Here is a 13,976-nt window from a genome sequence, read left to right as displayed (position 1 = left end):
GATCTTTAAAGAAACATAAAAAACTCGATGGCGGCTCATGTGGCCGGTCGAAGGCAGAAGGAATAGCGATTTGGTAGTCGGATGGAAATTGGTAGGCAGATTTCAGACTCTCAACATCGTCCCCGTCGAACTTAGACTCGGTGGAAGTATACTAGAGCCCAGAGACGGGAACAAGGGGTTGCGAGGAACTAGCCATCGAAAATAGAGGAGTCGATGAAGAACAACGAACATATTCGAGTAAGAAAAAGGCAAAAAAGCTTACAGAAAAGATCACCAGAGAAGAAGAAGAAGCGAAGTGTCACGGAGAAGGAAGAAGATGAAAGTACAAGGAAGGAAGAAGACGGTTACGCAAGTGATGTTTATAAACCTCGCGGTCGATCTACCTAAGCCATCCGATCTAGAGCTGTGAAAAACTAGGAGAAGATCCAGTTGTTGAATTTTGAAATGGCGCCTATGACGTTGCTAGCGAATATCGACTTATCACTTCAAACATGCGACGACAGAAAGTGGGGCACATGACGTTCAACTAGTGGAAGACATTAATGAGGCTTAATTAAAAGGTATGGTTGCGTGTTCAGCCATAATTAACAAAGATTTACATGATTTTCAATAAATTTAGATGACGTTAGGACGCTTAGCTGATGAAGCGCAAGGAAAGGAGAAAATTCACTAAGTGTTGTCACCCATCGTCCTGACCGAGCACAGATAATGGACTGTGACACAGCCGAACGCCCAGGGCACCATCTACTTTAGGAGGTGTGCTCTGAGCGCCAGCTATGGACCCAGCCTGACAAAACGAAGCCGAACAACGAAGACGTTTGTGCCAATCAGAAATTGGGGAACATATGTAGGATCCGATCGGTCGTGCAAGACACCGGAGATACTACTTATCCAGTCAACCCGACTTGCAGCCTCTTTCAATTAGACTTGAAGGGGAGGCTTTTGATATGTCGATATAGGGGGCCCACCTAGCACGGGCTTAATTGCTAAGGTGGAGGTCAAAATCAAGGTGGTCAATGTCATAGTGTCAAACGACCGAACGGAGGGCGATTGCAATAGTCGGTCGGGGCAGTCAGTGCTCGACCAACAAGAGACATGCCCGAGCAGACCACTCGTCCGTCTTGGGATAATATGATAAGATAATCGAATGCTCAATGTGGAGCAACAGGACGCCAAGGAGACCAGAGAGCTTCTCTGAACGGGGAGGTCATGCTACTACATGGTCACTATAGGGAAGAGCAACTGAGGTCGATAAAGCGAAGGGGTCCCGACTGAGCGGCTATCCTGCTCAACCAAACAGCGGGACCATTGTCAACTCTCTGAGGCCGACAGAGCGGAGGATTCCCGGGCGAGTGGTTACCCCGCTCGACCAAGCAGCGAGACCTGACCATCAATGGAGCGGAGGAGTCCCGGCCGAGCGGCTACCCTGCTCAGCCAAGCAGTAGGACTATGGTCGTATCTCTCTATATCTTTCTGGGAGATAGTGTCGTTGACATGAGGTATGATCAACAGGCAGATCATACGGCGGAAGCTTCTACTATCTTGTCAGGGATATGTATGTCCTATTAAGGTATGATGTCAAAGGTCATTTCCTGACAAGTCCCTTCATAGGACATATTGGAAAACATGGCCAAGCCTCGAGGAGTGTACACGTCATCCACCAGAGCTCTATATAAAGGGAGGTTCATTACCAGCGGAGGTACGCGTTATTCACTGATTGCGCTAGGGTAACTGTTGCTCTACTTTTTTCCACTATTTCAATAACTGACTTGAGCGTTGGAGGGCCAACGCCAGGGACCCCTTCCCTGGCTCAGCATTAACGTTACTTATTTTGCAGAGCGGAGTGAGGTCTACAGCCAGTCAGCAAAGACTCTGTTGGGATATGCCCGATGCGGTGTGTGCTAAAACACGTTTCGTAAACATACGTAGTGGAAAATAAAACAATAATAATTCCTAAATTATTACATCACACGCACCACATGCATACAAGGATACAACATGTCAAATATGATCGTATAATTAATTTTTTACAGAAAGTAAATTTACGTTAGGTGTACCTTACGGATGACCTGTAACGAGAAGGACATTAACTGTAGTGATGTTGTCGAACCTCGCCTCTATTCGTATCCACGCCGAGCTCCTTAAAATAACTCTTTGAGTACAAGTCTCTTTTTCTGAAGTTACTATCCATGAGCGAAGATGAGGGATCAAGAGGAAGAGAAACACACAAGGGAAAGTTTTCTCCCTTGTGGTAGTCACGACAACAAAAGGGAGAGGAGAAGAGAAATTGAGTTAAGGTTTTCTAAAAACTTTACAAGCCAATTAATGATCTCATGTGTATAATATTTTCTCAACCATATCAATATATAGCCCTCATTAATGAGTTACATTAGAAATCCCAAATCTAACTCATTATCCCTTAACAAAAAATTAGCCCATTAACCTCTTGGTTTGATTCAAAACTAAATCAAGTTGGTTCGGTTCACAACTAAACCAAGTTGGTTTATAACTAATTCATTATTAAACTAAATATAGTCTAACTCTTCCATAAGAGATATATCCCATCCATGCTTCCATTGCAATAAATATTTCTAATTTATCTTATATATGGCTCAACCAAATATTTATCTCTTGATCTAAAAATCCTATTCTTTAACTTGTTTTACGCCTTTTAGAGATTCGTTAGTGAGTGTGACCCAATAGGTTCCTGATTTATTTTGGTCGTACATAATTAACTATTTAATTATAGAACGATCATTAGTGACACCTAGTATTACATCATGATCTCTAATTAGCTAGAAAATCATAGTTGATCTTAGAATTAATTCTAAACCCTTCAATAGCTACAGTGAATCTTGCCTCGTTCCTTTCACTCGTCTTATACTCACTTGTTCAGGACATGATCTATGTGTCTTGTCCCGACTAGGCTGAGTACGTCACACCTAGCCCAAGTAATACTTCATCGTTTTGCGGATTCAAATTACTCATAGACTTGGTCAAAAATCTAGCACTCTTAACATGTGATGCTTTGACCAAATACTTTGAGTAATAATCCTAATGAGTGACCATAGGGTATATGTTTCCTCGTAAGGAGCGGTGAATCCTCTATGGGCTATTCAAATATCTCCGAGCACTTCAACTTATATCCAATCATCCCGGGTCCACACCTCAATGAGATGCTTGCTTAAGATGTCAAAGTATAAGTGTTCATGACTAAGATAACTTGTATACCTCAAATCGAAGGAAACTTGTACTCTTGTTGTAGTAAGAACTTCACAGACATATCTATATATATGTAGAGAACCATACGAAGTCTTATCGCGAGTCACTCTAATGAACTAGTTACTACAATCAGCATCCACGTTTAACTCTCTACATCCCAATGTCTCCAGCCAGTGAGAAAACAGCTGCTTGGTCGAATCAAGGAGTATAACTCGTGCTAGTCTTATAGAATTGATGATGTCTGAATACATCAATTTGCCGACTAGAGAAATTTCAATATATTCATAATTGCACATGTAGAGATAATCATTAGTTGCCATCCAATCACAAATTCTCTCATGCTATGAATTATATTACGGACATTCAATAAATGAGTTTAAGACAATCAAACATATAATATGCACTTAAATAGTGAATATTACTTATCAAATAAATAAAAAAACGTAAGACGATTGTTTTAGGACATCCCTCAAATTCTAACAGTTGTCATATCCCAGCTTTCCACTTTCTTGCTTTCGGACAGGGTTAGCGATGATTTCTTTGTATTGCTAATTTTGTTATAAATTTATGATGAATATTTTTATTCATGAAAATTGATTGTTAAATTCATGTTTTTTTAGTGAGCAGTGATTTGAATTTTTTTAAAGTTTATGACTTTTAGATAGTTGGTTTATATACATAATTTATTATAGGATGTCAAAATTAAATATGAATACCTTTATTATATTATGTTCTTCTATTATATGTCAACGTTTTAAAAATCTAAATCTTTATATCTATCAATAGATTTTGACAAAAATTTATTAATGGACTTAGAAAGTTTTGATTACACCGATTCTAACTGCAGACTTCTTTAGTATACTAGAGTCAAAATATGATATTTTTTTTATTATTTTTTAAAAATTAACATCATATTTGTTTAAGCTATAGTGTTGATTTTTAAATATTAGTATCACCGTGTTTTTTTGTATAAAATAGAGAAAAAAAAGAAGAAAATCTAATAAAATTTAAGAGGAAAGAGATGTGTAAAAAGAAAAGAGAAAAAAACATTTATGGCAAGTAGAAGAGAGTAAAATAAAAGATAGGAAAAAGTAAATTTTACCAGATGGGTAAAAAAAAATTGCATCTTGGATCCTCTCCAACCTCAATTGCGCGATTTGAAAAATTATCAAAGTTAAAAGGATAGATAAATATTTAAAATTATTTTAAAAATATATTGAAAAATTATTAAAGGTGAAATTAATATTTATCTTTAATAGTTTTATGTTATTTTTTAAAACTATAAACTAAAAAGAAATTAAAAATCAAATAGGGCTTTGAATTGATATTATTATTTAAATTTGATTACGCCCAATAAAAATATTGTGCATTAAAAAACATAGAATAACAATTGACTATAACCTCGCACAAAGTCTGCATACGAGAATCCGCCCTAACTTCCTAAACGAATCAGAAAGATGCGGTCGGCAGCAACTCACAGTCAATATAAAGCCGACATTAGGTCTTTCTCGTATTTTATTCCGCCATCACCCTCCGTTCTTCTCCTCTCCCGGCCAAAGGTGAGGCTTAACGGGGACACCAAAAGGGCGATGCCTCCTCCCTCCTCCTCTTCTCCCGCATCTTCGCCCCTCCTCCCTCCGCCCCGCGAAGTGAAGTCCGAGAACAGCAGATCCCCGTTCAAGCTCACCGAATCCACCTTCTTGGCCTCACTCATGCCCAAGAAAGAGATCGGAGCCGATCGGTTTCTTGAAGCCCACCCTACGTACGATGGGAGGGGCGTCCTCGTCGCCATTTTTGGTGGGTTTTCTTTCGTTTCTTTTCGAGCAACCTGAGCGAATTAGATGCTGAAACTAAGTTATAGAAGTAACTTTTTCTGTCGGATGGTTATAAAGTGATTATCTGTTGGACCCCTTGACACCGAAGAACATCATGGAGTTGGTTCTCTCGCTTCATTTTTTGCAAGTAGGTTGGTGTGCCGTGTGCTCTGTAAATATGAGTTTCTATGTAAGCAGCATTTTAATATATATTGATATACTAGTTAATTTCTCTAATAACTCATACTAGTAGTTATTACTTGGTAATGGTAATATCATAAGATATATTTTTTAATGCTAGTAGTGAAGTATTAAATACCTATATACTATTAATTTTCATAAATATTTAATTTTCCTTTTTTTTTTTTTCCAAATTTGTCTTTCCTCAAAAATTGATGTTGATTGCACAGAAATGTTGATTTTCATTTCTGACTTGAGTTCTCAAATTTCAATCAATTTCATGCTGATCCCTATTAATTTCCTCTAACATCATATTTCTTAGAATAGATTGATAATCCAAGTTAATCTACATTAGGAATGGTGGATTTTGAGTATTATGACCTTAATATTATTTACTCATTTTGCTAATATAGTTAAAGATTAGTCCATCTCTCAATCTAGATGTGCTTCCTTTGTTACTTATCCCATGACACCCTCTTGGAGACAGTGTCATAATAGAAAATCAAGAGCCATGCCAACAATCATTAAATATGAAATTTTTATCAAACAATATATATTCATTTTTTTCCGTAGAAGATACAGAGAAACCATACAATACCAAAAAATATATGAAAAAAATATATAAGGTATCAATTAAAACCTAAATCCTAAATCCTAAATCAACATATTAAGGATCTCTGTGCAACTTTATATAATGGTTGAGAGCAACTATAAAACTACCTTTGCTTGCAAAATTGGGCCAAGATAAAGAAAAAAGTGAGCACAAATGGGTAAACATGAAAGATATACTTGATTGTACATTAGATAACTCACCATTTATATTACATCTTCAAGTATATATATATATATATATATATATATATATATATATATATGTTCAACTCTTATTTTCATTTCAGTTATTTATCATCAATTAAAGTAACCAACTGTTCCTCTTATTTATCGCTATCTTTTATCACAAGTTAATATACTTTTAATTATCATCTTCTAGTCAATATTAATAAATCAACTATCAATAAAACTATCACCAATAATCCACTAAGAAGTGAATTTCTAGTGGGTGGTGTTAGGTCCTCAAAGCGTAATAATATCATTAGACATCTGGGTTAAAGCTCTCTCTGGGGATATAGAATGACATATGGCTCTCACACAAATAATTATTGACTAAGGGTGACCATTCACTACCACAATCATGGGCGTGGTTAGGTACTGTAGTATAAGGGTTGTCTCAAAGTTTTACGTTTTAGTATTTTTTTTATTATTTATAATCTTTATTATTTCACTTTAAGCTTTACATCCTGAAGAAAGAGGGAAAAGGAAACAAGAAAAATGAGGAGACTAAGAGGGAGGGGGAAGTTAGGGAGATCGACGGATGTTAGCAACGCATGTGTGGCGCTTGAGATGTTTGGTGATGTCGGAGAAAAGCATGAGAGAGTAGAGATCAGGTTCTGAGGTGGCGCACTAGTGTTGGGTGAGGACATGTGGGAGAGAATAAAGAGGGCGAGAAATATATGTAACCCCCAATTCCTAAAAATTTCTCGTCATTCGTCCCTTCTTGACTAAATTGGACTATCTCCATATAGAAATTTGGTTTGACCGCAAGTCTCCCAAAATAAATCTAAGCTGATCCCGGTTTGAACCCTTGTGACTCTAATCTTTATGCTTATTCAAAGGATTCCATCCAGACACAATTTGACTTCAACTTGATGCCAAAAATACAATTTATCAGTTAAATCTAACTTGGTTGTATAAAAGTTTTATAACAATTTATGACACGGAAAAATTAAATTGGATAATTTTTTGGTGTCATTCCAACTCTATTGATACTCAGTGGCCATATGTTTCAGTCACCTCAATGAAGTTTGATGTTTTAATTTGTTTATAATAATACAGTAACCATCATTACACATTGTTCTGGTTTCTGGTTGTAGTGTTAGATCCTCCAAGTTTGATTTTGGTTGAACATTTACTTCTAGTGTTTGTCGATATATACTTTTATAGTTCAATATTTGAGATCTGAAATGATTGTTGCTCTATTTTTGTTATTAGTGTTGACACACTTGTTTTCTTGTATTACTGACACTTGTTTTCTTGTTTTATTGACACACTTGTTTTCTTGTAGTATTGACAAGTAGTTTCTAAATTTTATGTGATGATGGTTGTGCAGTTTTATCTTTTCATTAAGTGTAATTATTATCCGTATTGTCAAAATTTGCCCTTAAAATGAATGTTGTTGGTCGTTTTTCTTTCTTTCTGAGTGAATATAGGGACAAACTGTTGCATTGCATGTGCACAAATGTTTCATACGAGTAATTAAATGCTAGAGAAATTTCCACTATTGAAAAGTCAAACCTGTTTTTTTTTATTTACATGAATTAACAAAATTGACTTGGTTTCTTTAGTAGGGCAAAGTGAATCAGTTATGTGATAATCAGTATCATTCACTGTATAATTTCTATAGCATAAGCAAAATGTTTTAGATTATGATGACACTTTAATTGCACGTTTCATTATTATTTATCTAGGTTTCTTCATTTGGATATTGAGGAATTATGATGTGTTAGTATTACAGATGGGGAGGGAACTATATTTTTTCCAGTACCAAATACATTATTGTTTTTCTAACTTATTTTTAGAATGATTTTTTTTTCTATGAAATGGTGGTTTGCTTTACTGATTATGAGTAATGGTTACTTACCAACCTGTAATATTTTGACAGATTCTGGTGTAGACCCAGCAGCTGCTGGTTTGCAGGTGACATCAGATGGAAAACCAAAGATCATTGACATACTTGACTGGTAATTTCAACATTTGGAAGTGCTTGATATGTGTTGCTAGCATTGACTGGAAATTTGTCTACAAATTCTTAGTTCATTTTCTATCATTTATTTATTGTATTTCAGCACTGGAAGTGGTGATGTCGACACCTCCAATGTGGTGAAAGCTGATGTCGATGGTTCATTTGTTGGGGCATCTGGTTAGTTTGCATTAGCCAGTTGGTTCTTTAACCATTTTTCTATTTGATACAATTTAGGAAATTAAAAAGCAATTTAAGTGAAGAAAGTTATTCTATTTTTACATATTTGTCTTTTCCTATTCGTATCCTTCTTTTTTGACTTCAGATAGAACTTGGTGTGTTAGGCACTTGTTAGTCCCACAAACTATAAAAGTTTGCAACAAATGGTCCATCTAGTACCAGGATTATGGAGTGGCAACGAGTCTTGTCTCTATTTTCATACTTCTACTTATGTGTATACTAGATGGTTATTTTTGTAGGTACCATTTGTGTTGTAATATCATTAGAGAGGCAATGATGCATATCCAAATTATATATAGTTATGCATGTATATTTATTTATTAAAATAAAAAACAGTTGCTATAGATTGGCAGAATTGTAAAAAATGAAGAAAAACTAAGTAGCTGCAAAGAAGCTAAAATTCTAAAATATAGCTGCACCTCCAAAATAATGCAATTATATTGAAACATAAAGGCCAGTGGCTTATGGTAGTTCTATGACTAAACCAGATTTCTGTTTTATTAGTTATATCTAAGACAATTTATTCAAAAGTTTAATAGTGACTTTTTCAATAATTAGTAGTTTTAAGAATCCTGCATTATCTAAAAGGATCTCATGTACTTCAGAAAAGAAATGGTTATCTTAAGAGTGAATCCTTCTTTAGCACTATGTAGGAGCATGTAATGATAGGAGATCTGCTTCCTATTATTGTACTTATTTTTGGAAATATAGTAACATAGAAGAGTGAAGAGTAGGTAATTAAATTTAGTGGCTTGGTCCAATGTGAGCATGTAATGATAGTCATAGGAGATCTACTTTCAGTTATTGTTCTTGTGTCTGTGAAATATAGTAACATGGAAGAGCTAAAAATAAAATGTAGGCCTCATGAAGCTCTAAAGCTGAATGCAGTTATGGCTCATGCTTCCTCTGGGATAATGTGGGTTAAACTCTTGTAGAGGAGTCTTGAGTCGCCTACTTTGGGCTAATGGTCACTTACTTTTAGCCAATTACGAATTGTGACAAACAGGCATGTATCTATGTTGCTAGTTATTATTATTTATGAGCTTACCAAGCATTTTGAGGTCAATTGCAATTTTATATGAGATACATAGATGCGCAAGAAAAATCCCTGCTACTTTCAACTCAAAAGATGAACTTGCAATTATTTTTGCCAAATCAATTAGTTTGATACATATTTCTAACTTATGTACAGAGGAGTGTTGTAATAGTCACCATTTGAAATCTCATGCCGTGCCATGTGGCGCAATTGAGAGATACCATTTTTTAAATTACCAACACTCTATATATGGAATAGAATTAAGTGAATAAACCCATTTGGACTCATCTCAACAATCTTTTTTCACATATTGAATCATATTGAGTACTGGATCAATATGTAACTCTAAAATTTTAAAGTGGAAGGGAATTGAAGGAGTGTATTTAAATTTATTTCAGCATAATTCAGTACATGATGAAGCATATTAAGTGTAAGTATAGTACAGTGATTAAATGATACTACTTATGCGACAAATTAGTTGGTTAAATTTAACTTCATTTAGCATCATATCTTCGCAGTGAGGTCTCTTGACTCGTGCACTCAATCTTAAATAATAGAACTCTTTAATTTTACTTTTTTGTGTCTTCTTGGCTGCTTCTCTATATTTTCAAGCAAGTTGCTACATGCTAAATCACTAATAATTTTTATGGTCTTCATATTGTACTTTAGATTTCTTTTCTTTTATTATCTTTTGTCTTATTTATTCATCTATTAACATCTAGGAAGACGTTTGGTTGTGAATCCTTCATGGAAGAATCCATCTCAGGAATGGCATGTTGGAGCCAGATTAATTTACGAGTTGTTCACCAGCACACTTTGTTCACGGTTAAAGGTGTATCTTCCTACTTGTGTCTACATTTTTCATATTATACTTGTATATTTTTGTTTACTTGTTGGCCTTCCACATATAACACAGAAAGAAAGAAAGAAGAAATGGGACGAAAAGAATCAGGAAGCAATTTCAGAGGCTTTAAGGCAGCTGAATGAGTTTGAGAAGGTCTTAATAACAATAGTTAGCAAATGCTCAATTATCTCTATCTGCTATTTCCTATCTATCTATCTATCTTAAGTTAAATGGTAAATTTTCTCCACTGTCTGCATTAACTGTTTCATTCAGTTTGTCATCTACTTTTTGGTGTTCAGTAAGATTCCTTAAGGTTTGTGTTATTTTACATAGTACTCTGACATAATGTCTTCTATTCATTCTTAGCCATTTTCTCACTTTCCATTTTTTGTTGAATGTGCTTCATGAAACATGACTTTTGTGTTGAGTATCTTTTGAAACATGACATCATTTATTGCAGTAATAATAGATCTTAATCTCGCTCACTTTCCAAGACATTCATCCATTCCATTCCTCCATTTGGTTCAATGGCAGATAACATTCCAACATTTATTTTCCTAGAGTTGACCAATCCACAAGTTAAAAGATAAATGACAGAAAAAATCATGTGGAGTTGTAGTTCACTGGTTCATATTCTGTATTTAGTCAAATAGTTAAATTACCAAATTTGGAATCTCTTAAACAGTTAAGCTAATCTTTATAATTTTCAAGATGTGAGGTCATTCATAACCCTTCGAAGGGTCACTCTGTATTGTAATTTTAATTTGTTTTTCATCTTTTGATCTGTTTTTGTTCAATTTATGGAGTGGGCAAAGTGAAGTTCGTTGAAGTACTGATTGTACATTTTTTTAAAAAAATTGTTTCTCTATTTGCTCTAGATTTTTTTTTAATTGTGTAATGGTCAATGAGTGGATATAAAAATCATATTTTTATGCATTTGTGCAGAAGCATGTAAAATTAGAAGATTTGATGTTAAAGAAGGCTCATGAGGATCTTCAGAATAGACTTGATTTTCTGAGGAAGCAAGCTGAAGTAGGAAAGCTTACTTTGTTATTATAATTAACTTTCTTATTCTCCATAGTGATTTAAGGTACTTTCTCGTGTTTCAATGTTAGAGCTATGATGACAAAGGGCCCATTATCGATGTTGTTGCCTGGAATGATGGTGATTTTTGGAGGGTGGCTGTGGACACACAGAGCCTAGAGGATACTCCTGATAAAGGGAAACTTGCTGATTTTATTCCTTTGACAAATTATAGGTTTGTTCAATTTGTCAGTGCTGACTTGTTTTCAGTTGCTAATGTTTCTACTTATGATACTGTATGTCCTTTTGTTTTACTTTAGAGTATGAATGTTTTGCTAAATCAAGAGCAAGAAATACTAGTTTTTTGCTTGTATGAGAGTTGACTGACACATTTTTTGTTGCATTTTCATTGATAATATCTAAGATGATAGTATCTAAGATTGGAGATGATAGTATCTAAGATGAATAGATGGTCATGATAGTATCTAAGATGAACTTTACTGTCATTTTTTTTTTTTGCTTGAGCTTCAGGATTATCAGGATTCTCAGCTACTGAAAGCCTTCCTACCAAGTTTGCCACAAAACATGATTTGGTTTTCTAATTGTAATTATATACTTCATATTTATCATACTATTATTATTATTTTAAGAATAGCTACATTTTTACAAATTCATCCATACTATGAACTTTTTCAGATATCATCTAGCTTTGCCTGATGATATCTATTCATTGTTCTTTCTTCTTTTGGGAGTGTTATTGTTTTTTGACATGCTCAATGGTTATCCAATTGGGAACTAAATGTGCAGGACTGAACGGAAATTTGGTATCTTCAGTAAGCTGGACGCTTGTTCCTTTGTCACAAATGTTTATGATGATGGTAATCTCATAAGTATAGTAACAGATTGCTCGCCCCATGGTACACATGTTGCTGGCATTGCAACAGCCTACCATCCTGAGGTGTCATACATTTTTAAATAAATATAATACTGTGGTTATTTTCTTCAATTAGTTTTTGTTTTCATCATGCATTTATCATCTAGGAACCATTGCTGAATGGAGTTGCTCCTGGAGCCCAATTGATATCATGCAAGATTGGAGATACACGCCTAGGCTCCATGGAAACAGGAACTGGTCTTACTCGAGCATTAATAGCTGCAGTTGAGGTTGGCTTAATTTTTAGACATGTAGTCAAATTTATTCTGGTAATCACCCCTGAAGTTACAAGTTATCCGATCCAAGTAGAATCTTTGAACTAAGGTCTTTCTAACCCACTTAAATTAAAATTAAGTCAAGTTTTGATAGTTGTGATTACTTGAGATTTCCCCCTTTGATTTACTGTGATTTTATATTTAGTAAGAAATTTTGGTTGATATTTTTTTGTAGTCAGTACCATTCTTATTGAATCAAAGTGGTGTTTAACGTGAGTGAAGCACTCTCATTCTTATTGCAATGACAGTACTGTTTCAAGTGCAGTTGATATCATCAGCATGGTTTATATGTATTATCATTTGCCTATTGATATCGATACTTACATTAAAACAAGTGGAAAGGGAAGACGAGAAACACCAATAGATGGTATGAATTGGGACAACAGGATTCTCTTCCATGATTCACTCTTTGATTCCATCTGCTGATCATAAGGAGTAGACGAAAGTTAAAGAGAGAGGGGAGGAGTAGACAAGATGTACCAACCTAGAGATCTAGAATAGCAAAGAGAAATGATATTAGAAACCAACAATAGCAAAGAGGAGTGGCACTCTCAGTTTTAATTGTGCTATCTTAAGTTGACTTCTTAGTGGTTAGTTAAGATATCTGTGAATGTGAATACATAGATGTTCTTAATACATATATGGAGTTAGGAAAATTATGAAATCTATCAAAATATGATATTGCAAGAACCAATGCTACTATCCAATGCACAAATTTCATTTTGGTATTAGGAAAACATACACATTGGGTGCTCATTGCGTTTATGCTTGTTGCTCACATCAATTAGTTTTGCAATAGTTATTGGCGTATATTTGGAGGTAAACAAGCTATATGGAAGAGGATTATAGATTATTTTATTTTTTCATTCAAACAAATTTCTAAATATGCATTAAATCACCCTGAAGTGTGTTGAGAGTAAACATGACATGGTACCAAAATTATGTCATTATGCTCTAAGATCAAATTCAATAATGAAAAATACGATTAAGGCTTATTGTCTATAATGGAATCCCGTTGAAGAGAAAGAATTATTAAGGAATGCTTTATATCAACATGGATGTGCAAGATTTAGCATATCAATAATTATCATTAAGGAATGACATTGGAAGCAACAACAATACAACAAGATTCAACATTAGAAACAATATGAGCATGTTTCTTCATCTTGGAAAGTAGGATGAACTTGCTGGTTGAGTGTGTATTGGGTCTCATCTTGGATGTTTCTCTGTCATGAAGATTTGGATGCATGGGATGTGCTGAGCCTTGATACGAGCAACCTAGTGAAGACATCAAGAATCTCTTTAATGCTTGTTGGAAGATATTACTGATTAAGGCTAGATTAACATTGCTTTGGTGCTTCTTGTAAGAAAAAGACAAAGATCATGCTTATAATTTTGCCTAGCACCATTGCTAATCAAGGTTCCAAATCTTGAGTTGTGTCAAAATTTTGGTCTTTAGTTGGAATGATACAATTTCGGTATCATGCCATGCCATATTGTCCTGTAGTAATATGGTTTTGTGACTTATTTACTTTGAAATATAAATCTATACATTTATATTAATATTTAAGAGCAATAAATTTCAAATTGTTAAAGGCATCTTGTATGAAA

General features: G+C 34.6%; 1 protein-coding gene across 3 annotated transcripts in view; it reads left to right on the top strand.

Annotated features, from left to right (window-relative positions):
- The first annotated feature begins 4,658 nt into the window (after nucleotides 1-4,658).
- LOC122007995 (tripeptidyl-peptidase 2-like) overlaps nucleotides 4,659-13,976 on the top strand; it is a 65,829-nt gene continuing 56,511 nt past the window's right edge. Inside the window, exons 1-9 of one of the 3 annotated variants that reach the window (XM_042563551.1) lie at nucleotides 4,659-5,019; nucleotides 7,936-8,014; nucleotides 8,120-8,193; nucleotides 10,012-10,121; nucleotides 10,206-10,286; nucleotides 11,079-11,165; nucleotides 11,249-11,391; nucleotides 11,964-12,114; nucleotides 12,198-12,320. In XM_042563551.1, the coding sequence (XP_042419485.1) occupies nucleotides 4,680-5,019; nucleotides 7,936-8,014; nucleotides 8,120-8,193; nucleotides 10,012-10,121; nucleotides 10,206-10,286; nucleotides 11,079-11,165; nucleotides 11,249-11,391; nucleotides 11,964-12,114; nucleotides 12,198-12,320 (1,188 nt within the window). In that variant the 5' untranslated portion in view covers nucleotides 4,659-4,679. The remainder of the gene's footprint in view (nucleotides 5,020-7,935; nucleotides 8,015-8,119; nucleotides 8,194-10,011; nucleotides 10,122-10,205; nucleotides 10,287-11,078; nucleotides 11,166-11,248; nucleotides 11,392-11,963; nucleotides 12,115-12,197; nucleotides 12,321-13,976) is intronic. The other 2 variants (XM_042563550.1, XM_042563549.1) reach the window with 2 other exon arrangements.

This window comes from Zingiber officinale, chromosome 8A (assembly GCF_018446385.1).
Source record: "Zingiber officinale cultivar Zhangliang chromosome 8A, Zo_v1.1, whole genome shotgun sequence".
Taxonomy (NCBI): Eukaryota; Viridiplantae; Streptophyta; class Magnoliopsida; order Zingiberales; family Zingiberaceae; genus Zingiber; species Zingiber officinale.
This window is presented reverse-complemented; position numbering and strand designations above follow the sequence as displayed.